This window comes from Pelecanus crispus, chromosome 3, assembly GCF_030463565.1.
Source record: "Pelecanus crispus isolate bPelCri1 chromosome 3, bPelCri1.pri, whole genome shotgun sequence".
Lineage (NCBI taxonomy): Eukaryota > Metazoa > Chordata > Aves > Pelecaniformes > Pelecanidae > Pelecanus > Pelecanus crispus.
The window spans coordinates 13,874,695-13,901,313 of NC_134645.1; the positions used below are offsets into that span (position 1 = coordinate 13,874,695).

Sequence of the window (26,619 nt, forward strand, 5' to 3'; positions counted from 1 at the left end):
ATGCTTAACTACCCTTTCCGTGAAGAAATTTTTCCTAATATCCAACCTAAACCTCCCCTGGTGCAGCTTGAGCCCATTTCCTCTTGTCCTATCGCTAACTACTTGGGAAGAAGAGACCAACACCCACCTCACTACAACCTCCTTTCAGGTAGTTGTAGAGAGCAATAAGGTCACCCCTCAGCTTCTCCAGACTAAACAACCCCAGTTCCCTCAGCCATTCCTCATAAGGCCTGTGCTCCAGCCCCTTCACCAGCTTTGTTGCCCTTCTCTGAACACGTGCCAGAAACACTCCTGTGCCCCCAAAAGTCAGGGAGACAACTGACAGAGAAAGCAGGCACGGCAATACAAGTGCCTCCAAAAGTACTGGCAGGATTGTGCAGCAGCATTGTGAAGACAATCTGTGGCCCAAACACAAGTTTGGAGGATATTTTTGGTGACTAGCTGCATAGCAAAAAGCTGGTTCTTTGATGCAGAGCACCTGTGCAAGATGTTCCTGTGCCATTCAAAATACATCTCATTTTGCTTCCATGTTCATACAAGAAGCATCTCACTAAGCAAATAGTCTCTGTGGCATTACATAGTACCTCTTAATCACCCGTCCACACAAGCATAAATGGCCTTGGGCTGGGGGGGAGGTGTTGTACCGGCACCCACTCTGCTTGTGGAGGCACTATGAACCCAAACAAACCTTTAGGATGCCTCATTCCCTCTCAAATCCCTCCTCCTCCCTCTGTTTTCTGAACTTTGAGCATCTCCGCTCAATAAACCCTTTCTGCATCTTTCTGCACTCAGGGTTCAGACCAGCTGACCCATCGCAGGGCTCACATGTGGGCAGCTCTAAGCCATGGGATGTTCCCAGTGACCAGCCAGAACCCTCCAGAGTGAGGACAGGAGTCCCTGCAAGGACACACACCCTATAGCAGCCATGGACTCAAACAAACAAGAAGGTAAAGCATCCTCTTATTTCACTTCTTGATAGTATGAAAGACAGTGAGGAAGCAACCTGCTCTTATATGACCTGTCTGTTGGCAGCTGCCAGCCAGCCCCTGAGAGCACCTCTAGCCATGGCAGCTGTTAGCAAATGTTCCCTTCTTTTAGTTTCATAGAAATATCTGGGGTTTGAAGTTTTTATCTCTTCTTTTAGAAATACCTCCCTCTCCCTTCTGGAAAATAATCCTGTGGCGTATGTAATGTCCAACGTGGGAAGTCATTCCCCTTTCTTGCCTCGGACCCACCTCTGCCTTGGGAGGTAGAGGTACACTGTCAAAAGCTACATCTTACACACAGGCACTGTGATGAGCATCTGCTTCTCTCCCCCAACATGCTTTGTTGCAAGGGGTTCTTGTTCATGTCAATGCCAAAACCTTCTGCACCAGTCCCGATCTTGCAAGCACCGAGATGTATACAGGCCACACTGCTTGCATGCAAACAGTCCTGCTACAGTCAGCAGCATTTCTAGAAAGTCTGCAAAGCTCAGGTGTTTCAGGTCCAGGGTTTTAGTGGTTATCAGCTTTAGATGTTCTTCTTGCAGAGGAATGTGGGGCTGTACCACCAGCCAAACCCCTTGCAGCACTGTTCTCTGCCTTGCCACCTCAGAGGTGACTGTGTCCATGTGCTGAGGAATTCCTGAAACTATGAGGAGCAAGGGGAGCAGCTTTAGGAGTGCTGTCAGCTCAGGACACAGCCTGGACCATCTCTTTCCCTCTTAAACAATGCTCGGTGGTGCAAACATTCATTCATGGCACAGGTAATGGAAGAGTTAATTTCTCTATTATTATTATTATTCTAATTTGACTAAATTAGGTCTGTGTACCTAGGTCCCTGCACTAAGCAGGCTGAAAAGGAAATTAATTCAGGGATTTTTTCCAATTAATTGGTATGCCCCCATGGGCTGCAGATGTTCACTGCAGAAATTGGGAGATAACCACAAAGCCCCTTGCTTCCCACAGTGCAACTGTGAGCAGCCTCCTCTGCTCCAGCTCTTAGGAGTGACTTTATAGAAATGATCTGGGTTTTGAATGGGTACAGGCAGAGAGTGTTTCTGCTCATGCTCATGGCAAAGATGGGAGGTAAAAATGACAGTAGCAGGAATCCTCTCCCCTCTTCTGGTCTTGCTCAGGAGCAGTTTCTTGCTTTGGCTGTGTCCAAGGACATTACAGACTGATCTGTATCCAAACCCAAATGAAAGATCCCTACAGACTTCTGCAGGGCTTGGGTCAAGCCCTCTATGTTATATATCAGATTGAAAAACACCCAAATAAAATGTGAGGAGAGACCATGGCTCTTCCTTGCTATGCCATGCTTCTACCTGACACCTCTAGCCCTTCACAAAGCTCAGCATTCAATATGTCCACCACTTTGCAAAAACAGCATCTTCCTGTCCTCCTAGGATCTGTTTTGTATTGTGCTATTAATTGAGAAACATGTCCTCTTGCTCTTTTTGTGTCAGTCATTACCATCCCACAGTCAGAGTCCAGCAATAACATTTACATCAGAGCAGATGTACCTCAGTTTTCTTGATTCAGGAGGATCGCAGTATGCACCAGATACCTTCTCAAGCCTCAACTCCAGGCATCATGAGAAAGCTTCATCATTCACGTCAGGCCAAAAGTCGGTTTCTAGTTCATGGTGTTGCAGAGAAAATCCGAAAAAAAGACCCACAAGGGCCAAAGCTGAAAATGAAAACAACCTGTCATTTAAAAGATGAAACCTGGGACTCGGTGCGGGCTGGCTGATGAGTTTTGACTCCAAACTGCCAGCTGTTTGGGGTCATTGTTACTTCTCCCAATCAGCCTGCTGTCCCTCATTTTCCCCAGGAGGAACTTTGGACAATATTCCCTAGAGGGTCAGTGTCCAACCCTGCTACCAACCCCACGGCTGCAAGACCAGCCAGCATGGGGAGAAAGTGGCACATGGGCAGAGAGGGGCACATGGCCTCTCCTCCTCTGCCTCTCATTTCTGCAAGTCACTGGGGAATTTGCTCATGTTCCTCTGAATCAGAGCAAACCCTAGAGACCAAAACAGGGCCAATTCATAGGTGCCCTTGGCGGTAACCCATATTCCCCCTCAGGGGTAAAGAAATCAGAATGTAGCTGTGCCTTGTAAAGCTCTGACTTCCACACTTCAGCTTTCCACTTCATGCACTTGCTGACTGCGTAGAGTCCTCCCTGCATCCTTTTCAAGCCTCTGCAGGACTGAATTTCTGTGGTCTTAAAGGCCCAGGTGGGTAAGGCACTGAGCATCTCCAGCCAGCATGGAAAGAGGGAGCTTGGCTGCCCCTAGAATTGGGCATGGGGTCACCAGTCATGTCTGTAACTGACAGCAGAGATGGGTGAAGCAAATTCTTGGAGGCAAGAGAAAACCCACCTCATGAAGTGACATTACCAAGGGGAAGTGATCCAGATGAGGAACTGGGTGGCATGGTGTTTTCTGGGAGTGAAGGCCAGCCAGGGAGCCTGACGTAGGGAATAAAACAGAAACCAATGGCCATTGGGCTGCAACTCCCTCAAAGTGCAATGCCGACACAACCAGCAATAATTTCTGTTGGATAATTGAAGGTTTCTGCACAAAGAGACAATGTTAGAAGAGGAAATAATAAATGTAGACTTCTTGCTTTCAATCAAGAACGCATTAATGCTTAGAGATAATGTCTCTGCAGGGTGCAAAAAACTTCTGCAAAATAGATGTAAGCTCCTCTGTGAGCTAAGTCTGTTTCAGAAATGTGAAGTGTAGCTCCATTGTACAAGATCAGGTGTGTTCACAATGCCACAAAAACCTAGGAATGATGAAACATTAAAAAGATGTATTTTTTTGTGTTACAGAGGCCATGATTACTGCTTGGAATGCAAAAATATAACTTAGGGCTTAAAATATACATATCAGATCAGCCACAAAAGTGGACATAATAGAAATATGTACAAATATAGTAGAGGATAAAATTCACAATTTTTGAAGAGAGATGGATGAGTAATGCTTTAGGGGAAAAAACCTGTGACTTAAAGCTGGTACACAGAACTGAATGTCACAGGGAGCAATTTGGTCCTAATTGCACATAGAAAGTTTCTCACCTCTTTGCCTGGATCAGCTTTGGACAGACACAGGTCAGCAAATGAGGTGAATGTAATGGCTGATTTAGGCGAGTCATTCCTGTTTTATAATTGCAGTTTATTTTACAAATGATATGGTGTTCATACCTCCTAAAGTGAGACTGACTTGAGTCCTTTAAAACTGATTTGTACCTCAAGAGGGACTTCAAACCCTCTGTTCCAGTTATTTATAGCAACCATAATAAGTCATTTTAATTGACTGAAGTTCTTTATTCCCACAGGAGAGACTGAAAGTGTGCCTGTGAGTACCCCTGCAACACAGATTTCCCAGGTAAAGATGAGCAAAATGCCCTAAATAACTCCAAGAGTCTAAACAGTTACTAATAGATAAACAGTAGTTAAAAAGCTAAATTAAGTGGAAGGAAAAATGTAGGCACTTACAAGGAACATGGAAACTAAAACGTGCACACTGCATGAATAAATGTCATACATATCACATCTTGGGCCTCATCTTAAAAGACACTTCAGTAAAATTTCTCCGCTCACAACCAGTCATGTTGAGACAGGTGAATTGTGAGCTCAGCTAATTAACTAGCTGGCATCATTAGCACCAATTAGAGAATGTCAATTCACTGGGCCAGAGGGAGATTCCACAGCTGAGCTCTGATGAGCTTTCATTAAACCCGATGAACTGTCCCAGGAGCAAGGATGTGTTGATTGACATAGGGCAGAGGTGTCTTCCCCAGCAGGGGCCCAAGTCTCCTGGGGGGCTCTGCATTATCCTGGCAGCCTCACAGCTCCTTGCACCATGGGGTGCTCTTCTTGCCTGATAATCCAGAGCAGCTGGGCTAGCCAGAGCATTGAGTTTTGCTGCATGTCTCTCTCTGGCTGCCCAGCCAGGAGCTTGAAAACCCTGTCTTTGAGCCCATGTTGGCTCAAGGTGATTAGGACTTTCAGAGCTCTGCAGCCACTCTTCAAGTTGACATTCTTGCTGCAATTAGCCACCACAGATGCAACAAGACTGTCTATACCACAGCCCAGGGAGCATCCTTCCTGTAAGATGCAGTTTCAGTGTTTCCACAGTGATGTTTCCTACGCATTTCCAGTCTGCAGGAAATGCAACAGACTTTTGAGCACTTTGAACCTTGGTCTGGTTCAGTATGGAACCGTACTCTGAAAGAGAAATATATCCCTGAACTGGAAACCCTGACTATGTGAGACATCCCTTGTCACCACTGCAACACTAATGCCCATAATTGCTGGTGAGTGCACCACGGCAAGTGGAGAAGATACTGCTTTCCATTAACTAGTCAGTGCTTCTCTTGTCTCATCCTCTTTTCCCATCCAGACAGCTCCAAGCAGGAGCTGTGATTGGGTTGCTGAAGGACCCAGCACAGTGGATCCAACGTGCATGGAAAGCTAGCACACTGTTGGGACTGTGTGCTGGGAATATCATGCACGAGTATGGCTTTCCAGAAAAACCCAGCTGAGATGTAGATACCCTAATGCATCCTTCAAATGAGAGTAACCAGCTGGCTGTCCCCTTCTGCTTCACTGAGAGCTCTATGGACACTGCAGTTACCAAAAAAAGACTGCACAGATGTGAAACAAGAGCTGATAAGTGCTTGCAGTCCCCTTTAAGTGTCTCCATCCTTCTTGTCTGTCCTTACCCTGCTGCTCTGCCTTTATTCCTGCCATCCTTGCCTAGGAATATAAACACTGGATATACTCCTAGGGTCAGGTTCTCTACCACTGTAAATCAGCACAGCTCTGCTGCTTTCCTATGAGGCACTGCAAGCCTTCCTAATGCTTGGCTGTAGAAGTGCTGCCCTTAAATGCAGAAGTTAGTAGCTGTGCTAGAAATTAATTGTTCCCTGGTAAAAGCATATGTCATGCAGCTCAGAAAAATCAGATCCAGGCTTTGTGGCAAGCACTGGACTTTTGGCCAGGTTAATTTCAGGCAGTGTTCTCAGGCAGCCCTCTTTTGGGTGACACAATGTTTCCTTACTTCTTCAGATCAGGCACATAAGAAGAGGTGCAAAGCCATGGACAGTAGATAAGCTGGGGGAAGTAACACACACAGTACTCCTTCATGGCCACAGAAGGTTTTGCTCTTTTCTAGGATATATTTGTAACAGCAGAATTATTCCTGTGCAGTATTTCTTCATCATGAGCCTGTTTTCTACTGGTTTTGACAGGCCTCAGCTCAAGGTCCTGGAGAGCAGGCCCTGTTCTAGTGTAAGGGCCCTAGGCAGCTGCCAAGGGTGGCAGATGCAAGTAGCCATCCCTTTGGAGACACAGAGCCCTGGACAGCCTGGCTAGTGCTGGGGAAGATATGTGGGGACGCAGCTACTCATGGAAGCAAGGGTTCCCTCTCATCCTCAGTGGCAGCCAGGGCAGTAAACCCAGCTCACCAAGGCTCTGCCCTCTGCTTTCTATCCCAGCCCCTCCTGGCCACAACCATCTTCCCTGGGCTGCCTCAAAGTCTGAACAAAGCTTTAGGCTGCAGGTATGGTCACTGTCTTTGCAAATGGCTCAGATTGCTCGCACCCACTGAGGGAGGATGGGGAGGCTCTGCAGTTTTGCTGCCTCTGGTCCTGGAAGCAGCATCAGTCCTGTCCACCCTCTGGGGACAGTACAGCAGGTGAGACAAGAGTAGAGGCTCAGCAAAAGATATTTCACAGCCATTGTTTATATATATATATATATATATATATATATATATAAATAGCTCCACTCTCACAAAGTAAAGTCAAAACCAGGCTGAGAAATGCTCCTTGTATGTCTTCCGATCTCACCCTTCTCCCCTCTAGTCACCATTACTTCCTCCATGTCGTCACAGTTCCCCCCTCCATGTTGGGAAACATTTGCTCTCCTCTCCAGGTGGACTTCACCAGAGAGTTCACATTCTTGTTGGGCTAGAGGACAAGTGAGAGTCACAAGTGACTGCTGCTCAGTGTCCTATTAATCAGTCATGCAAAGAGGGGAGAAGAATCCTTCATTTCCCCATGGCCAGCTACCCACAGAGCACAGTACAGTTACTTGGTCTCGCTAGAGATTTTATTTGCATGTGTTTTCCAAACAGAGCTGAAAAACAGGCAGCAGGTAAAATGGGAGTCATGGCCCCCAAGAAAGACATAATCTGCTACAGATGCATGGTGCTGGATCCCTCACTGCATTGCTTTGTCAGGTTTGAGGGCCACACTCCAAAGGCAGGTGGGGGTTGAAACGCGTATCTCGTACTAAATTATTTAGATGCCTACATGCTTTTTTTGAACAGTTCTTGGACAGGTTCTAAGGACTCCCTGTGACCATGCAGATTCATTTATCCTCTAGGCATTAGGTAGTTCAATCTAAGTTGTTAAGGCGTGTTCATTAATTTCCACAACTTAAATGTTAAGGTGTGTATTTATTCCCATGAATAGGTCAGCCAGGGCAACACATTACAGTAAACTGTTGCCAAGTTTCTGTGGTAGTATAAAATCTGTCTTTTTTGGTACATGTTGCACTTTAGACACACTGAATTGGCTTGACTTTCCAGGGGTTCACAAACCTGTGAAATGCCTCTCTGGTCCTGTAGGCATAATCACTTGGGCAAGACATAAGCATGATGTGATGGCTTCAGCAGCTTCCATTTGTTCTAACAGCCCATGGGATTTAAAGGATGGTTTTCTACTAAAATCCACAGCTCAAGCACTACACACTGTGCTTGGCAGGAGTTCAAGGATAATGCGTTGTTCCTGTACCATTCCACTCAATTTTGGATCAAACATGCATCCAATGCCACAAGGCTGTTTGCATTTCCTTTCTATGCTCTAAGCAGCAGAGGAGTGAGTTCTCAGGGTTTCAGCACTTCATGTCCAGCCATCCAAGCCCTGGCAGATGTGGCTGATTGGTGTTGCTGGCTGCTTTCATCCATCAAGCGGCAACAAAGGGAAATGCGAGCGTAAGATGCATTTCAGTGTCTGAAATAGCCACTGCAAGCTGCATGGGGCCGAGGAAGGATGTACCAGGCAGGACAGACCCAGGCTGGGGTCTGGAGCACTGGGAAGGATACACAAAGAAACCAAACTAGCACTGTGACTGCAAAACCAAGAGGTTGGCCAACAGTGAACCCCCAAAATAACAAGTGACTGCTCTTAGATGCAGAGGATATTTTAGTCCAGCCTCTAGTCCAAAGCTTTCTTTTGGCTGCCTGAACTCTGCTTTCACAGAGCGTTTTGGTGCACATGGACACCAAAGTCTCCGCAGTGGTCCCTTTTTGCTGACGCCTAGCAGTTTTTGACTCTGAAGCCTCTAGATCAGCAATAACTCCCATACCTGTACCCTTCACAAAGGATCTGTCTAGTTTACCCCCTTTCTTGAAGCATCTGAGGAGGATATGGCCAGGCTTGTGGGCAGAAACATTTCATTTTGGGCTTATTCTCCCCAGATGTTATCTCCAGGGCCAGCTTCCAGCCTACTCCACTGCTAGCAAGACTTGAGGCTGTGACATCTCCATGCTGAAGCAGATCTCTAAAATGGATAGCATAAGATAGCATAGGATAGAAGAGAATAGCGTATTTGGGTTGGAAGGGATGGATCTGATGAATCACCCCTTTTCACTTGGAAGAAAGTGTGCAATGCCTAGCCCTGATGCAGGCTAGCAGGGAGACTGCCTTGGCAATGTCAGCTTACTGTGGAAGTGTGGCAAGCACCTGTGAGCAGGGATGGGAGTATTAACATTTTGCACAGTTGCAGTACTTTATATCCCTCCACTTCTCCAGGCATGTCTGTTAGGATGTCTGATGATGCTAAGACCATCTGGCTCACTCCTCTAGGCTGAGATATCAGAAGCAGTAGGGTCATTGCCTCACTAAGCAGCCATGGCCCCAAGTAGCCCCCCTAACCCTTCAGGCTACACTCACAGGTCACAGAGTGACAATTCCTTTGACACAGGACCGTCACAGGAAGGTCTCCACTGTGGCCAGGAAGGGTGGGTGAAGGGGTTGAAGCATGGGGTCTGGAGTTCCAGCTGGCTTGGGGAGTTAGGGCTGACTGCCTGAGGAGGGAAGATGTCCTCAGCCTCCTGCTCCCCTCTGCCCTGTCCCAGCTCCTGTCAATCCCGCTCCTCCTACCCAGGCAGCTCTGGGAATGCCACACCAGACTGGGGACTGTGGGGTAAGCACTGGGGTAGGAGTGGGGATGCCAGGCAGTCTTGATCAGAGGAGGATGGTGCATGCCATTGCCCCGAGGTATCGGAAGCCATCTCTGCTCCATTTACAGGACTCAAGCGCCTGAGTTCCCCGGGGTGGCTGTCCTCTTACCATCAGTGCTCCAGTTTTGGACTCAGTTTATAACCAGATGTTAGGCCGAATTTCTGTTGTAAAGGTAAAAAACACTGGTACCGAAGTGCCTTGGGCCGCGACCTCGCCGTGGGCTTTGTGCAGGCAGAATGAGCGCCTTGCTCACCACAGTGGGGGCAGAGTTCAGGGTTGCCAGCCCGAGATGCCCCTGAAGAGGGTGTCCCCGCTTAGCCTTCTGCAAGCTGCCTACCTCCCCTCACTGCCCACCTCCACACCTGCCTTGTCTGCTCACTATGCCAGCCTGGCTTGCCCCAGTCCATCTTCTGCTTCGCCTGGCTATCAACCGGCTGCCTCCAGCTTAGGTTGTGAGCTCTTCCAGCAGCGCTAGGGCCTCTAGGGACAGAAAACAGGGAGAGCGGGCACAGTGTTGCTGTATGCCAGGGGAAAACCTCCCGCTCCCTCCCCATCATGAGTTAAAGAGCTGCCTCCTTCCCTGGAAAGGGCCCGCTGACCAAGGACAGAGCTTCTCCACAGCTCTTGGAGAGCAAGGAGGTGTTAGACCTGTATGGGGAAAGCACCAGCCCCACGAGCATGTGGGGGAGGAGGACTTGCTCAAAACCAGACATGTTCTTGATTGCTCAGCTGCTTTGGGGATTGAGAATCTTGCTGCTGTTATTGCAAACCTTCTTGGCATGTTTCAGGCTGTCCTCTCCTTCTACAGACTGACAGGCTGCAAACTGCCAGGGAGGCTGGAAAAACTCTAAGTCTAAAAAGGGGCACACGTTTGCCTGAGACAAACACCTCCTACCCTGTACTGAGACTGCAGCAGGGGCCAAACCTCCCCCCATGTCTCCCAGCCGTGACAGGAGGAGGAGAAAGAGGACAGCACCTTACAGGATGGGTTACACCCAGCTTTCATGCCACTCTGAACCATGGGTGACCCTTGGGGACACAGCCACCTGCATCTGGGAGGAAGGGACTGAACCCACCGTGTTTGTGGTTCCTCTAGTTGCAGGCATTAGCCTCTGAGTTGAAGGCGGGTTTCACAGAAGCAATGCAGGAGCTGTCACGAATCCAGCATGGCGAGTATGCCCTGGAGGAGAAGGTCAAGAGCTGCCGCTGTGCCATGGAAGAGAAAGTGGCCGAGATGAAGAATTCCCTCAACACATTCAAGGTAGGAGTGTGACCTGTGGGGGGGCTGCATACCTGCCACATTAGCTTGGGTGGCATGGGGCAGCATTCCCCTGCCTCCATCAATCATTTCTGCTTGCAAAGAAAATGAGCTGGCAATTGTTTCATTTGTATCTGGTGCACTTCCTCTTGCTTTGTGTCTCCCTTGACTACTCCAACCCAAACGTAACCCATGCCCTGGTCTGTTCAGCCTCTCGATGGGACATTAGGCAGTGCTGCAAGCTACCCTAGGCACAAGCAACCCTTGCTCTGGGCTGCCCATGCAATGGGCATATGGATTATTCACAGGCTGCTGCTAGGCCACTGTGCCATACCTCTCCCTGGGTCAGGTCTCCCGCATTTCCTGCAGGAACCAAAGTCGCTGGGGAGCAGGGAATTAACACAAAACCCTAAAGCCTTTTGAAGTTGCATTCCCACACGGCTGGGAGGAAGTGCTGCCTGGTTTGATCTGGCCCAAGACAATAAAGACAAAGGACTGGAGAGAGAGCCTAGCAAGAAGGCTTGATGTACACTTAAAACCAGCCAGCGTCTCCATGCAGAAACTGGATGACTGCCTGTGAGGAGGCAGGCAGAGGAACTGTTTTATTGTTTTTATGGTAAATTTTCCCCATGGGGTTTTGCTGAGTCAGTAATACCTTGTGAAGTTAAAGAGGGCTGCTTACTGGAAAAGCCTGCTACTGACCCTGTGACAGGGAGAGACAGATGGCACTGGGCAGAAGACAGCCCTGTGGTCCCAGGTGAGAAAGGGAGACAATAAGAAGTGCAAGGGCACATGGCAGAGGTCTCAAAGCAACCAGAGGCAGGGTTATCCAGGACATTGTTATGGGGGAAAAAAGGGGTTTTAAAATCCAGATACAAGGAATTATACAAGCAACAGGAGGGGCAAAGGCTGCTCTCCCTCTGCCTCATGCCCATGTTGACTGTCCAAATATTGAGCTCCCAGTGAAGCCACCTCCTTGCTTGGGGAAAAGCCCTCTCCTTCAAATTTACAAGAAACTCTTGAGTGTCTCTCCTCCATCCTGCTGCTCACATTGATGAAACCTGCAGGAATGCCATGCATCAGAGAGCTCTACATCACAGTAAGGCTTGGCTGAAACTGTCTGAGGGAGGACGTGCTGATAGGGAGGTTTACAGAGGGCTTCATTTCCTTAGGAAACCAGGCTAAAAAAGCAGCTCCAAGGCCTGACTGGCAAAAGCTTATACATGTGAGTGATCACACTGGGATCTGAACCAAGTGCAACATGTGAATACACATGCTGGAGAACTGCAGAGCGAAACGTGCTTCCTCAGGCCCACCTCCAAATGCCATTAAAGGCAGGAGTCCTCCCAGTGCTTTCAATTGGTGGTGGATGAAGCCCTATGTCTCCATCTCCCATCAGTGCCTTAACCATGTGACATCACGCCGGCTTGGGTGAGTTGCCTATAGTTGAATTAAGGATTGCCATGCTGTGCATGGCATGTATTACACACACTGGACTTGCAAAGGAAGAGTGTCTCATCACAGAGCCACTCTCCGCAGCACCTTGAAGCATCTCTAGTGCGCACCAGCCAGCATTCAAAGCTGTGCTATGTAAGGCTGATGGGCACCCTGGGAATGCTGTGCTTTTGCCTGTTTCTCAGGAGGAGCTCAGCGATGCAAAGTCAATGATTGAAGAAATCAGTGCCAAGCAGGAGGAAATGCAACAGAAAATTGAGCAGCTGCAGCAAGAGAAGCGTCGGGAATCACGGAAAGTGAAAGCTAAGTAAGGGCCCAAACTCCAGGGCTCCAGAAGTGCTGATTAGCAGTGGTGTCCATTTTGTTCATTTCCTTATAGCTTATTTTCTTAATCTTTTCCTGGCTGGATATGTGTATCAACCCTGATTATTACTGGAAGCTCTAGCCTTCAGTTCACTCCAGGGTTTTAGACACATACCCCACAGAGCAAACACAGCAGAAAAACACCAACACCTCACTGGGATTCCAACAGAAAAATAGCCCCAGCAGCTCAGGGAAACCAGGGCCTGGTGAAACACACAGACCCGCTAGAAACATGTTGGGGCAGGAATACTGTTGGAAGTCAGGAGCCTTCACCATTGCAAGCTATTGCTAAGCCACCCCCATCCAGGCAATAGCACTGCAGTTTCCCCTTCCAAATGTGCAGGACTCAGTGGGCTCCTGATGGTGCAGTCATGCTCTGCTTTCCTGTCACCAACCTTTTCTTCTCTGAGCAGTGTCATGCAGGAGCATGTTTGCACACTGCTGGGCCACACTGTCGCTGTGATGAAGCAGACAGGTCATCCACCTTGGCCCTGATTAGCCTCATTCTGAAAACAGAGTTTTGATAATGGGTGTACAGCTGCCTTGATGAAAACACTTTGCAAATCTAGGCTAGCCCCTTAGCTGATTAAGCCATTTAATTAGATGAAATACGCTCTGCAAAAGAAAAGATCTGAAATAACCTTCTCCTGTAGCCAGTGGAAGTTACTTCCAGAACAATTGTTCATGAACTGCATCAAAGCCAGCTCCTTTCCTTGTTTCTGCTGGAGTTGTCCTATTTCTGGCTCTGTGCTTGTACTTATACTGGTGCCTGCCACAACTGTAGCATAGGCACATCACTTGTAGCATTCATACTTTCTAACTGTCTCATTTTTTGTATTTGTACAGAAGAGCACAGAAGGATGATCATGGGTCACAGACAGTGCCTACACCTCTCCAGGGTAGCCCATTCCGATCCATTAACCTCCCAGAACCTGTGCTGATCAATGAAGATTTTACAAGTCTCTTACACAATGTGACTTATGAAAAAGGTAGGAAATACAGTAAGCAAATGCAGTGCCTTCCTCAGGAAAGAAAAATATCCAGAAAAAGGTCACTAGGGTAAGAGGACACCAAGTTTTCCTCAGGTGCCAGCAGCACAAAAAGAGAACAGGGGTGCTCCCCTCAGCAGCACTGCTCCTGAGTCCATACATGCACCTCGGCACAGTGTCTTGGGATAGCAACCTTGGTGCTGGCCTGGATTCAGGAGCTGCTGCTCTGTGAACACGGTCCCAAAAGCCATTGCTTGCCTCCTCCAAGGAAAGGGAAGCAGGCTGGATCTTCTTCCCTGTAATGCTAGACACAGAGCCAAGTAGGAGCCCCTGATAAAAATACTACCTGTGGATTTGTTTCTGTGTAGGGGAGCAGGGCACAGAAAGGAAGATCACAGGGATTGGGTTGACAGAGAATGCCTGGTGTCATTAAGGGGCCATACCAGTGGTTGATTTGACAAAGGGACATGGGAGCTGGTACATATACACACCAGGCTACTGGTGTCACTGCTCCTTGCTTATACACACTGCTAGGAGAATCACCTCCCCTTGCTAGCTGCGGAAGCTGCTAAACCTGTGGTGTTAGGGTTACACCTTGACCACAAAAACACTGTCAACTGCCAAACACTTGCGAAGGTTGGAATCAAAGAAAAGGTGATTGACAAGGGCCTTTTTCTCTATAATTAACTTTGGGGGTCTAAACTGGTCTATCACTCTCTTGCTGTTCAGATAGGAAGACACTAAAACCAGGTACATTTAAAATGTCAACAAAGGCAGATATTGGATGAAAATCATGTGCTGTTTTCTACACTGTTCTGCTCAGAATCTGGCCAGTCGTGGCCACCCTCTGCCCTGCTCTGATGTGGTATGTTAGCCCTCTCCCTCACAACCCTCTTGCACATCCACCTCTCCCACTGCCCCTTTCTTTCCAGTCATCTCAGCCCACCACTCTTCAATAAGCTCCTTTCCACCCAAAATGGCAGCCGCGTCTCTGTGTCAGGCCTGCATCCTCTTGTTCTGCCTGCTGGGTGCCTTCTACCCAACGTGCACCTACTGAGCAAGGACAAGCCAAGACTGCTCACGTTCCTCTACAGTCATACAGCACCAAGCACAACAGGGACCCCTAGGTTAGCCTGCCTGCAGGTGCTGCTGAAACAAAGACCGCAACAAGAGCCACAACAGTAAAGATCCTCCTTAATGGAGGATCTAACAGGGGTGTTTCCATAGCAAAAATGTGAAAGACTGGAGGATCTAACCATACTGACTGGGCTTGGCAGGAGGAAGCCTGCTCTACAGCTGTTGTCTCTTGTAAAGTTTCCTTTTGTACTTCAACAGTGTCTGACACCAGGATCATGCCAATGGGAGAAGGAAGTGTGAAAGTCATAGGAGGTCCAGGTAGGAAAATATCAAACTGTCAAAAAACAGTAGGACAATGATTCAATTAGAATGCTTGCTTTACTGCACTGAAGAAATGCTTTCAGGGAATGCATTTCACTTTGCCATGTACCTCCATTTTCATACTTGCAGTTGAGATATAAGGGCAAGCCTGTGCCCCTGAAGTGCCAAATACCTAACAGACAATGCAAAGGATTGACATTTGGCAGGGAAAACCTTTCTGCTGCTGCTTTCACAGGTTCTAAGTGCTGTTGCAGAAAGGAAGAATTGAGGCTTACTGATATGGCAAAGAATAATGAGCGCCATTTTGCCACTTGGGAAGAGATGGTCTTTGCAGTGACTACACACCAGTAGAACTGGTGAGCTGTTTATTTGCGCACCAGCTTCCAGATTCCTTGTAGACATGTCTGAATAGTAACAGAAGAGGTTTTCTGGCAAAAATAAAAATTGGTCAGAAGTAAGGGAACAGTATAGTAAGGGGACACTAAGGATCCTGGCCAGGCAAAAGGGCACATGAGAACTACCATTAGATGTTGTGCATCTAACAGTGCAAACACTGTTCCCTAGAAGCACTCACTGTTCGGGATGATTATTTTGCTTGAATCCACTTGAAAAAAAGAGAGAACAAGAGCTATGGAAAATGGTCCATTGCAACCTAAATTCAAAGTATTTGCATTAAAGCAATTCCAGCCCAATGTCTCTAACGCACCTGCACCCTCCCCTACCTTCTCTGTGATTTAATAGCCTCAGACTATCAGTCCTGCTGCTGCTGTATAATCACATCACACTAACAAAAATTCTAAAAGCCATGACAGTTTACATCCATCGAGAATGGCATTTAAATCCAAATTATAATAATACTTTCTGTTTCTACAATATGTGCCAATAAGTGTCATATTACCAAGTCCTGAAGCGTCCCAAAACCGTACTTGAAATACACTTTTTCTTTTCTAATGTGTGTCTATTTTGGACCTTATTTGGCCTGAAAATAAATGCTGGAAGAGTGCAAACCTTGTTCTGCCAAAGTGCTCACCAACTGCACTTCTGTTTGTAAATTACAAACTTCTGTTTGTATATTAACGCTACAAGGCTACAGCCCTTGTGAAGCACAAAAAATGCTTCAAACTCTCCTTCTAGTACTTCAAATGGATGGTAATGCAGGTTAGCTGCCTGCTGTAGCATAACCTGTTAACTGAGATGTCAAGATCCATACAGCTGTGTCATTGCAGGAGCAACCATAGAGACAGATGACAGCCTCAAGCCTTCCTTGACAACAGAGGGGCAGTCAAAAGTGCATCTGCCGTCAACAGTGTGGAAGCAGCCCAAGGACACCAAGGACTGGGGAGATGAATACATTTCCAAAGAGCAACCGGAGAGAGGGAAAGACATGGGCCAAAGCAGATACAGCTCAGCAGACAACATTATATGTGAACCCTCTTTGGCTGGTAAGGACAGAGTGGAAAACTCTGGCTAGAGAGGCTCAAAGCTGCTTTCACTTCTGGTGTGAGCTGGTCAGTAATCAGCTTCTACAGAAGGAGACACACAAGCCAGTTTCTCCTGCTGGGGGGGAATGTCTCAGGGCCTCAGTCTCCAAGACTTCTGGCCTTTGTGTTTGCCAGTCTGTGCCATTGACAGAATCACTCTGCATCCAAGACACCCATTCTCCTTTCCAAGGCCTGGCAGGTTCAGAGTACTGATGGGATTGTTACAGTGTAGTTGCTTAAGCAGGTGAAAAATACAACTTCTTATTCTGCAGGAAACTGGATGTGAATCCCCGGTATGAGTTGTTTTGCCTTTGATGGCTTGTTTTGTTATTCTTAGAAAAAAATTGTATTCATAGGGGAAAACACATTTGCTTTGGAGCTTTCTTAGCAAACAGTGGCTCCAGTCATGTCTGGGGCATGCTGTAGCATCAGACTAGAATTTTATATTTTGGGGAAGTAGACACACAAAGACAAGACATTGGTGTCACTTTTCAACAGTTTCTCCTTTCATGATTTAATGTCAGATCACCAGTCTAACATGAGGCTGTCCTTCAGGTCAGCATTTCCTTATTTTTAAACTTAACCATTATATTCTGGAAGCCAAAAGGCAGAACATCGCTTTGGAGCTGCTGGAGTCAGAAAGGAAATATGTCATCAACCTTTCCCTAATCCTGAAGATCAAGGCCACATTGCAAGGGCCAGATGTGAAAAGGAGCACCAAAGAGAGAAGGTATTTGATTTACCATGCTGTCTCTTTCAGGGAGTTTTCTTCAGTCAATATTCTTTCTGCATCATCGTCTCTCCTACTTTTCTTCCATCAGAGAGCTCTTTGAACACCTAGAGCTTATTTCTAGTTGAATATTGGAGGCACTGGAAGGTTTTTGCAGTGATTAAAGACTTTTTTCCTGGCTGGCCTTGCATCTTGTCCACCTTGCATCCCAAACCATTTCACTACTACTTCATTTCAGTCTCCTTTTGAGTCCCATCACTCTCCTATTCTTGTTTTGCATGCCTCTTGCCTGGGTGGGAACAAAGCTTTGTGCATTCACTGCCTGCTTCTCCCAGTCCACAGCTCCAGCTCTAGAAGCTGCTGTGGGCATAAGCCCCTGGCTATTGGCTGCCAACCATCAGGTATCAATATATACAGACATACACACATATTTACACACAGATACAAGACCAGTGGGACTGATCCAGCTTAGCAGTTAAACCCAGCTCTTTGCAAAGGCCATCCCCTGTGGCAGCTGTCTTAGGTCCCAGGATGGGATAGCTCCTACAACTCTCCCCATTCACTCAGCTTTGGCCTGGGAGTTCCCAGCCCCTAAGCACATTTGGGGAGCCCAATCCTTGCTAGCTCTCTCTTTTTTGGCTCTTTCCACTGTCCCTAGGAGTCCCACATCCAAAGAGTCATTTGACAGAAGTCCACTGTGGGACATGTGGTACATGGGTTGATGTAGACTCATTTAAGCAGTTACATGACACACACAGTTCAAACTGAAGCACGATAGTCCAAAATGAGTTTTTATTTTTACTCTTTTTCCCTGGGACCTTTCCATCTGGCAGAATATTTCAATATTTGACACCTTTATTCTGATTCTGGATGAAATCAGCATGAAATGACAGAAAGGCAGTAGCACATTTTGACCAGCTCTGCATCAAAGGGTTGGCTTGTTAAAGGGCCTGACAAATGAGACAACATACAAAGCTGGGGAACTCTCCTCCAACCACTCTATGGAATGGCTCAGGACCATGCAGCCACAGCAGCATTTGCCTTGGGCTTTTTAGTTCTGCAAATTCTGGTCAGCCACACAATGCACTGGAAAGTCAGCCTAAGAAAGCTTCAAAACACTGTAATAATAGCCTACTGGAGAGGGTACCTGCATGTACATAGCAGCCAAAACAGGGCCTCCTGGTGCAGCCAGGACTCCAATAAAAGTAGTTAATAGTGCCTGTACTTAAAGCAAGCCTGTGCTGACCACCCATGAATGCACACTTCAGCAGTACATGCTTAGGGCTGAGCTTCTGCTCTGTGTAACCAGACTGATATCATCTCCCTTCAGTTTCTTCCCCAACTCTTTGCGGTACCTGGTCCAGCAGCATGTCGATTTACTTCATGCTCTACAGGAGCGAGTCCTGAGCTGGCCACGACAAGGGATCCTCGGAGACATCTTCCTGAAGTTAACAAATGATGAGGTATGTTACAGACCTCTCTGGACTCTTCTGCTATGATTCATGATGTTGTGCTGATGGCCCACAGGTGGGTCAAGCTACTTTGCAGCAGAGGGGCTGTGCTGTGAAGCTGTGGCTAGGGTAAGGCCTTTCAGCCAGCCTCTTTTGAGCAGAGTCCCGGTGCATGGTAGACCCTTTGTCATGGCTCCCTTGGTTGGTCAGGGAGCCCACATGCCAGACCCACCCTGGGGGCATGTAGCCACATAGCACAGCCCTATAATAAATGCACAAGACCTAGATTTGGTTGCAGGAGACACACATGAGCCTTGACAGCTTGGATGTCTGTATTCACAGTGAGGGTGTGAAAAGAGCATGTTTCTTACGCTCGCCTTCCCCAATACACTTTGCTCAGTTATGACAAGCAGGTGGGCAGGCCCCTTATCCTATATGGTTTGTAGCCCCAAGTAAAACAGCACCTCCTTCTCAGGGTGAAGGTCTGCCCGACCCCTGGCGAGCAGTGGGACCTCTCCTGAAAGGATTCTAAAAAATCATCTGATGCTTTATAAATTTTAACAGTCTTAAACAAGAAAAGCTTCTTCCTCCCCAGCCTCTCTACCCCTCCCATCTGCTATAAAGCTTTATAGACTGTGCTCAACACCTGAACACAGTTTATTAAACAGCCTTTCTTGAGAAGTCCCAAGCCCTGAAAGCTTCACACAGCAGCTCTGCTGCACTGATGAGCTCCCAGGAGTAATGGTGGGGAATCAACAGTTTCTCATTCTGGGGCTCTAAGACCAAAAATCTCTCTTAAGTTTCTTTGTTCTTTTCTTTTTTCCTTTTGTAAGAATAATTTTCTGGACTACTATGTTGCTTACCTGAGGGATCTGCCAGAATGCATCTCTCTGATCCACGTGGTGATCCTGAAGGAGGTAAACTTCCTGCCTGCTTCACAGACACATAATGGCAACATGCAAGCCTAGATCTCTTCCTGTTACGCCTGCCCATGATAGGACTCTTCTGCCAATCCACTTGTTCTGTTACCAAATGCCAGTTTCCTGAACGTAGCCGTGGCTGACATGCAGCTACAAAAGGCAGCTTTAACATGTTCATCACTGTGTGTAACCAAAGATATATATCTGCTGTGACATGAAATAATGTCTCAGATCAAACCTCGCAGAAAGCTTGCCTATGCACATGCTATCCAGACTGGTCCCAGGCAAATGGAAAATACAGGACTCATCCAAACAGGGAGACCAAGAGTGAGGCTGTAAGTGCTTTAGAGAGAAAACAGTCTCTACTGTTCAGCTTCAGGTATTTGGTCTCACACCCTTGATTCATGGTTTAAAACTAGGAAAGTTAAATATATAGGAAGTTTTAAAGTGCAATAACTAAACCACACTAGCTCACTTCCAAGACATCTTAATTTAGAAGTCAATCTCATTTTGTTCAATTCATTTGGGCCTAAACTAAGAACTTCATTCTGAACAACAGCGTCTACCTGGGGTTTCAATGAAACTTAACAAGCACACTTTAAACATACACCCCTACTTAATTAGGCTGAGTGTCCCTTGTAGATAATCCCCAACCTAAGGAATTTCATCCTTAGGACTAGTATTGCTGGTGGAAGGAGTGGCAAATATCCCTTCCAGAAGCAAGATGTACACTGGTGTATTGTCACACACAACTGCCACCTGACTGGTGTGCTCCTGTTGTAACTGCTTACAGCATAACTACTCATTAAACCCCAGAACCATTTGGAAACAGACATGTTTTATGGGTAGGGGAGACTCTGAAGTTGCTTCCTCTGTTTCAGGTAGAAGAAGAAATCAAGTCTGATCTCTACATTCTGTTCTTCCATATAGTCCAGCGAATCCCTGAATACCTTATTCACCTACAGGTAGGGCCCCAGGATGGAAACTGTCGTGTTGAACTCTTAACACAACATGTGACTCCTAACTCAGAGCTGGTATTCAGGCCTGTACAGGTACAGGGCTTCTGGTTAACCCAGTGGCCTCTCTGAAAAAAAAAAACAAACCAACAACTTTGAAAGGGAAAGCCAGCTGAGAATGACTTAATTTTCATCATTTTCACCTGAAGCTTGCTTCTATTTGCCAGTTTCTCCATTTGGCCTGACAGAACGAACTTTTGTCCCCTGGGAAGCTGAAAGCTCTGCTCTCTGCTGCTCTGGGAGAACAGGAGGCCAGAGATGGCGCACATCTACTGCAAGCTCCAACCTAACTCTTGTAACAGAGCTGGCCTCTTTGCTGAGTGGTCCGTATGCCTGTTTGCTGAGAGACTGAGAGGGCTAGAGGCTCCTAGAGCCCAACAACGTTTCCTACATAGAGCTTGCTCACAAAAAGAGTTCTGGTTCACAGGAGGGTTACTGAATTGTACTAAAACATTTCAGACAAGGCAAATGACACAGAAAGCAAGCCCTAGAAAAACAAGAGATTGGTTTATTTATCCAATGCTAAACTCAACCAGTGCATCACTCACACATCCCATGATTACATTTACAGTGGTTACTTGTGTATCTGCACTGGGAGTAGTAGGAGGCAGGCCCTGTCCAAGTCCCTCAGAAAGTGGTGCTGCCTAGAAGACCTCCCACCATGCTCTCACAGGGCAGTGCCATGGGCACTCCAGAGCACTAATCCATGGTCCCAATAGCACCTTCTCCCCAGAAAGGGTTAGGACACCCTCCAAACACCCTGCTCTCCTCTGTGCCCCAGAATGTCCTGAAGTTCACGGAGCAAGAGCATCCTGACTATTACCTGCTGCTGGTGTGTGTGCAGCGCCTCCGGGTTTTCATCTCACACTATAGCCTGCTCTTCCAATGCAATGAAGACCTGCTTATACAGAAGAGGAAAAAGCTGAAGAAGTAAGCACAACATCAGCTCATTCTCTGTATCACCAGGGAAAGGGAGGTGTGGGGGAAGCCTGGAAACAGGGTGTTTAGGTCTAGGCAGGATCAACAGGCACATTGCTCTGTTGAAATAAAACAAAGCCCTTTGCATATGAATGGTGGAGAAGGCCCACTATTGGCATTTGTCCTCCAAACTGAGGTCAGATTTGGGGTGGGCCCTTCTGTCTAACTCTGAGAGTGAAAGGGAAATCAGTTTAATCCTTCTAAACACGGCAGCCACGTGTTTCATGGGAACATTTGATTCCTTAAGCTGCTGGCAAAGTCACTCCCCAGTGGGAGAATACATGGGGACTTAACTGCTTTGGCAGCTCAGGGTGCCGGTGAATGCCAAGACTGTTGCCTGAAGCCCTCACAGGCTAAGATTGAGAAAGAATAGCATTATCTTATTTTACTGGGGGAGTGGGGTGGGAGAAACAAAAGCCTCCCATATCCTGTTTGAGATGAACTGTGATAGAAATGACCCCGAATGTAGATTCTCAAGTTGTCGTTCAGAAGAGTTCCTTGAAATCAAGACTAAAATAAAAATCTGGTTGCCTTTGCTCTTTGTGATGATTCACTGGGGGAGTAGGACAAGATCAGACTTCAAGGGAAGCTTCCAAATATGGAGGGTGGTAAAGGGCTGGAGCAGACTGCGGGGGAGGGACTGCTATCAGGAGAGGCATTAAGAACAGGACAGAAAGCAGGACGCCCTACTGACTGGGACAGACTAGATGGAACAGGTCCTTCCTTGGGGCGGGAAGAGGTGAACGGGAATATTAATGACCCTCCCAGCCCTGTTTTCTGTGATTCTACATGCTCGTGCTCATTCCCTGCCTTATTTCTCAGCACGACGATGGATTTCTCCTCCCTCAGGTCATCCCTGGTGAAGCTGTACAAAGGTCTCACCTCCCAGTGTACGAGCCAAGAGGTTTCTCCAACACCCAGTGCAACATCTATCCGGGACAGTGGGATCCACTCTGAAGAGACAATACAGTCGTTCCCACCAGCTCCTTCCTCTGGCACGACAACCCCGTAAGCCTATTGTCCTAGTAGAAGGCTTTCAAAGTAGGCTGAAAACTCTCTCCTCACCCATACTATGCCAGTGACACTACGCAGTTACAGACTGTCATTTCCAAGACTACTCCCTGTGTATGCATAGAGATATGAAGGGCTGGCTCCTTCCTGCTATCCACTACCACGTGGCTTACAAGCAGGAAACATTTCAGAGCTCTACCCAGGCTGTCAATGCCCTTGCTAGCTGTCTTAAGTGTACCAGGGAGGACATGTATTTGTGTAGGCCTGGCAGTAGCGCGCATAGCAACACTCCACATTATTCACTGTCAACATTATAAGAGCTAGGAAACATGACCAAGGTTTCAGACTAGCAAAAAAAGTACTTTTCCACACAGCACATCATTGAATGATGGGACTCACTATGACAAGATGCAAGTACAAATAGGTTCAAAAAGACACAAGACTAATTCAAGAAAGACAGGGCTACTGGTAGCACCCAGCAATCTTTGGCCATTTCTAGCCTACTGATAGGTGCCAACTGAGATGATGACCAGAGAAGCACACTAAACTTGCCTTTTTTCTTACGTCAGCAATTTGTGGCTGTTGACACTAACAAAAAGAGTTTGGCTTCATCATTCTGAATCCCCCTCAAGTGGCAGTATTATTAGATCAATCCCTAGATGCCACCTCACCAGACTATCCAAGCCAATCTCCCTCCCCTCACAGACTCTCCAGGCCCCCATCTTGGTAGTCTCAGCTGGTGCCTCCCCAGTTTCTCCACATTCATCCTGAACTGAGGACCCAACATAGGTCCAGGTGGGGCCTCATCCGCACTGAGCAGAACAGGGGAAAATAACTCCTCAGGCTCAGATGGCCATGCAGCTCCTAATACAGCTTGGTCAGGGTTTGCCTTGTCTGCCATGAGAACATGCTGTCAGCTCATCTTTACCGTGGCATTGGCTATAACCCCAAGTTCCTATCAGGGCTGCTGCTCAACCCAAATCTCCCAGCCTGGTCTGATGCATGGGGTTATCCTGCCCCAGATGCAGAGCTGTGAACATCACAAGGTTTCTGTTCCTCCACTCCATTCATTATGTTCCCAAGAAGATGGCAGTGTGACTTTCCTCAGTAGTGTTCATTAAGGGCCATGGAGGTGCACACCCTGAACTTATTACCTCATCCAATGCAGTACTCTCTTCTCACTTACCTGGAACACAAAGAGAGCAGGAGCCCTCCAAGTACTCCTGACACAATTCTAGGGACAGAGTCACCCCTACCCAAGAGAGAAACCTTGTCCACCTGAAAAGACAATTAGACCACAGGAAAGTAAGACACAGCCCTTACATTACAGAAAGAGAAGGAAAGTAAAAATCCAAAATGCAGTTGAACAGGAGAAAGATGGAGCAGTTGGCTTGTCATCTCAGTTCCTATTCATTTCATGGTTCAGAGTACAAAAGTCAGCCAAAGCTACCAGATAAGCAGTTCTACCCCTGCAAGCTTGCTCCTGCCAATGCAGCCAGGCAATTTCTATCAGTGGCAGCTCTGTTACTGTTATTCAAGATATGAAAATACCTTTTGGCCTTAAAAGCAAGAGAATGGGGCTGGGGGAGTGAGGAGGAGGGGGGCTTGTCACATTGTCTCTTGGTCATCCTTTAGTATTCCACTTCCTTCTGGTTTTTTGTTTTGTTTTTTTTTTCTTATTTTTAAGGCATTTGATGCCCCAGATGAAGAAACCCCAGCCAACTGTGATGGAGAATATCCAGGCTGTAAAGCCCTCTGACTGGGAAATGGAAAGTAGAAAACATGACAGGCCAGAGAACATCCTTGCATCCTCTCAGCTCACAGAGCAGGAACTCAAAGCTCTGACAGCCCCCTTACAATCCATCCCTGAAATGGAGTATGAAGCACCACCGGCTGATGCAGTGGGAAACACCGAGAGAGCCATCAGGACCTCTGTGGAGCTGCTGCAGGATGCGAGGAACTTCGTGCCAAGCTATGAAGAGTTTGACTACCCTGGGGAGGTTTTCACCCTGCCAGGCCCCTATGAAGATGATGCCTTCCAAAACCTCACTCTCTTTGAGAATTGTTCCCCGGCCTCTTCTGAGTCCAGCTTAGACATTTGCTTCCTTAGGCCTGTTAACTTCACATCAGAACCAGAGAGGACAGATCATGCCTTACAGCCATTGCCTAAGAGCTGCACTCCCATAAGCAGCAGTACTTACAAGCGTGAGATGTTCCACAGCAAAGGCAAGCAGCTGAGCAGGTCTCTGAAGGAGCTGCCGAGGAGCGCTGAGGGTGTGAGCACCAGACTCTACAGCACACGGAGCAGCAGTGGGAGCCGTCTGCAGCAGAAACAGGAGAGGAATATCCAGCCTCACATGATCTCAGCCTCATCTCGAAGCTCCCAAAGGAGCTACTTCCCCCCACAGAGAGGAGCGGGTGAAAAACAGAGCTTTTTGGAAGTAAGGAGGCTTAAATAGGAGGAGAAAAAAAAAAAAGGAAAGGCACATGGTGGTGCAGAAGCAGCGGCAGCAGCAGGAGAAAGATCTGAGATACAGTTAGGGCAGAACATGCCAAAATAGATTCCAAGTCCACTCATTCAAAGTCCTCATCTGCATGTACATGCCCAAGGGAGGGACAAGACAGCTCCTTTTCACACACATCTTCCCCGGGAACAAGCACGGGCTTGAGGCACACAGCTGGCTGAATGACAGCTAGAACACCCTTGAGACAAGCTAGCCTCTCATGTGTCTCTAGCTGTCACTGAGCTTCCCCCACAAGTAGATGTTATATCTGATCAGGTTCCCTAAGTATGCGCAAAGCTGTTCAAAATTAGCGCTACAGGGTGGCACCCAGTTAAAAAGGTGTCTTTCCACCTGCTGTCAGGAATGCTGGGTTAAGAAAACCAATGGATTTAGTATCAGATCCTCAGCCGGTGTAAACCAGCATGACTCAGCTGAACTCAGCCCATTTGCACCAGCAAGGATCTGGTCTGTGGGTTTTGTTTCACCTGTGTTTGTTGCATGAATTGTAGACCCATGCTAAAGTCCGTGTGAAAACAGACAGAGCCCAGCAACTGTGTCCCGCAACCACTGGCATGGCAGGCAGCACACTCTAGCCCTTCAGGGACACCAGGTTTTGCAGGAACAATGTTGCCGTAGTCTGCAGTGCCTATTCAGAGTCAGCTTTGAGCTGTCACAGTCAGGGGGGAAGATGCCCTTCACGCTTCCTGGGGAAGAGGCTGAGGGTGCTGTGAGGTGCTTAGCTAGTTCTCTCAGTGCTGCCTGGAGAAACACCCTCCTATTAAAATGAGACAAGATGCAGATGAGGCTGTAGATGCAGATGACGATGGGAAGAAGGTTCCAACAGCCTGACTGAAAAGGCAGCAAGGAAAGCTCAAAAGAAAAGAGAGGAAAAAGCCTAGTGAGTGAAGGAGGTGGTAGATGGCTGAGCAGGGGAGATAAGGCAGAGGGAGAAGAGCCATGGGGACACAGTCCCCCCAGAAACAGGAGCCTGTGAGCTCTTTGGCACTCACCTGCACAGAGCTATGGCCCACAGCAGGGTGCAGATGTGGAGCTAGTCCAGAACTGCAGGACATGTTCTCCCTCACAGAGCAAAGGAGACCATCGTGGCAGTGGTGGGCAGAACTGGAGAAAAGGGACTTGTCCAGAGTCTTGCTGAGAGGAACTCAGCATTCTCCTGAAAGGGACAGAGATCTTTCAGTGGCACATTTACCACAAGGTGTGTGTGCTAATGAAGCCTTCTGCCCCACAGATAAGAAAACAGGCAGCAGCAGCGCCAGCAGAAGAGTCTTTCACACCATACCAGCTCAAGAAGCCTGAAGCCTCCCTGCCAGAGCTCATGAGCAAGTAGAGGGTGGGAAGTTCCTTCAACTCCCCATGCTGGCTCGCTCCCTCGCTGGCAAAAGGGGCTAGTAAGCTCCCCCTAAACAAAAAGCTGAGCAAGGAAGGCTCCAGTTCCTTCTAACGATGCTTATCCTTCCACTCCTCTGCCACTGCCTCAGCCTCAGAGCCAGCAACAAGCTCTCTGCAGAGGTACCAGTGCTGCAGAGGCCTGAGTGACCTGTTGTCTCCCAGCCTTGTCAGCACCTCCTCACCCACCAAGTCCCTCCTAGCACAGAGAGAGAGAGAGAAGGGGACAAGGATGTGAGGTTGCAAATGCTGGTTAAATTGTCTTTTCCCTTTTAGGAGCTCCATGCAGAAGACAACACCAGGTTCTGCCAGAAGGATGACAATGAGCAAACATCCTTCAGCGACCACAACCCACGGCACGAGCCCAAGGGGGGTTTCCGGAGCTCCTTCCGCAAGCTCTTCAAAAAGAAATAA

The 26,619-nt window shown here is 47.7% G+C and overlaps 1 protein-coding gene across 1 annotated transcript; it reads left to right on the forward strand.

The window, feature by feature from the left end:
- The first annotated feature begins 925 nt into the window (after positions 1 to 925).
- On the forward strand, positions 926 to 26,619 carry ARHGEF33 (Rho guanine nucleotide exchange factor 33). Its single transcript, XM_075708083.1, has 15 exons — positions 926 to 947; positions 4,328 to 4,377; positions 10,341 to 10,505; positions 12,143 to 12,264; positions 13,167 to 13,309; positions 14,645 to 14,704; positions 15,934 to 16,149; positions 16,789 to 16,918; positions 18,249 to 18,381; positions 19,203 to 19,286; positions 20,171 to 20,254; positions 21,087 to 21,235; positions 22,106 to 22,291; positions 23,982 to 24,735; positions 26,482 to 26,619. Exons 1-15 carry the CDS (start codon positions 926 to 928, stop codon positions 26,617 to 26,619), a joined length of 2,436 nt encoding a protein of 811 aa, XP_075564198.1.

Bases quoted from the DNA above. Each gene is read 5' to 3' on its own strand.
- ARHGEF33 (XM_075708083.1), top strand. From the start codon at position 926: ATGGACTCAAACAAACAAGAAG. The intron at 12,265-13,166 runs GTAAGGGCCCAA...GTATTTGTACAG, and splicing joins TCACGGAAAGTGAAAGCTAA to AAGAGCACAGAAGGATGATC. The intron at 24,736-26,481 runs GTAAGGAGGCTT...TTTCCCTTTTAG, and splicing joins AAAAACAGAGCTTTTTGGAA to GAGCTCCATGCAGAAGACAA.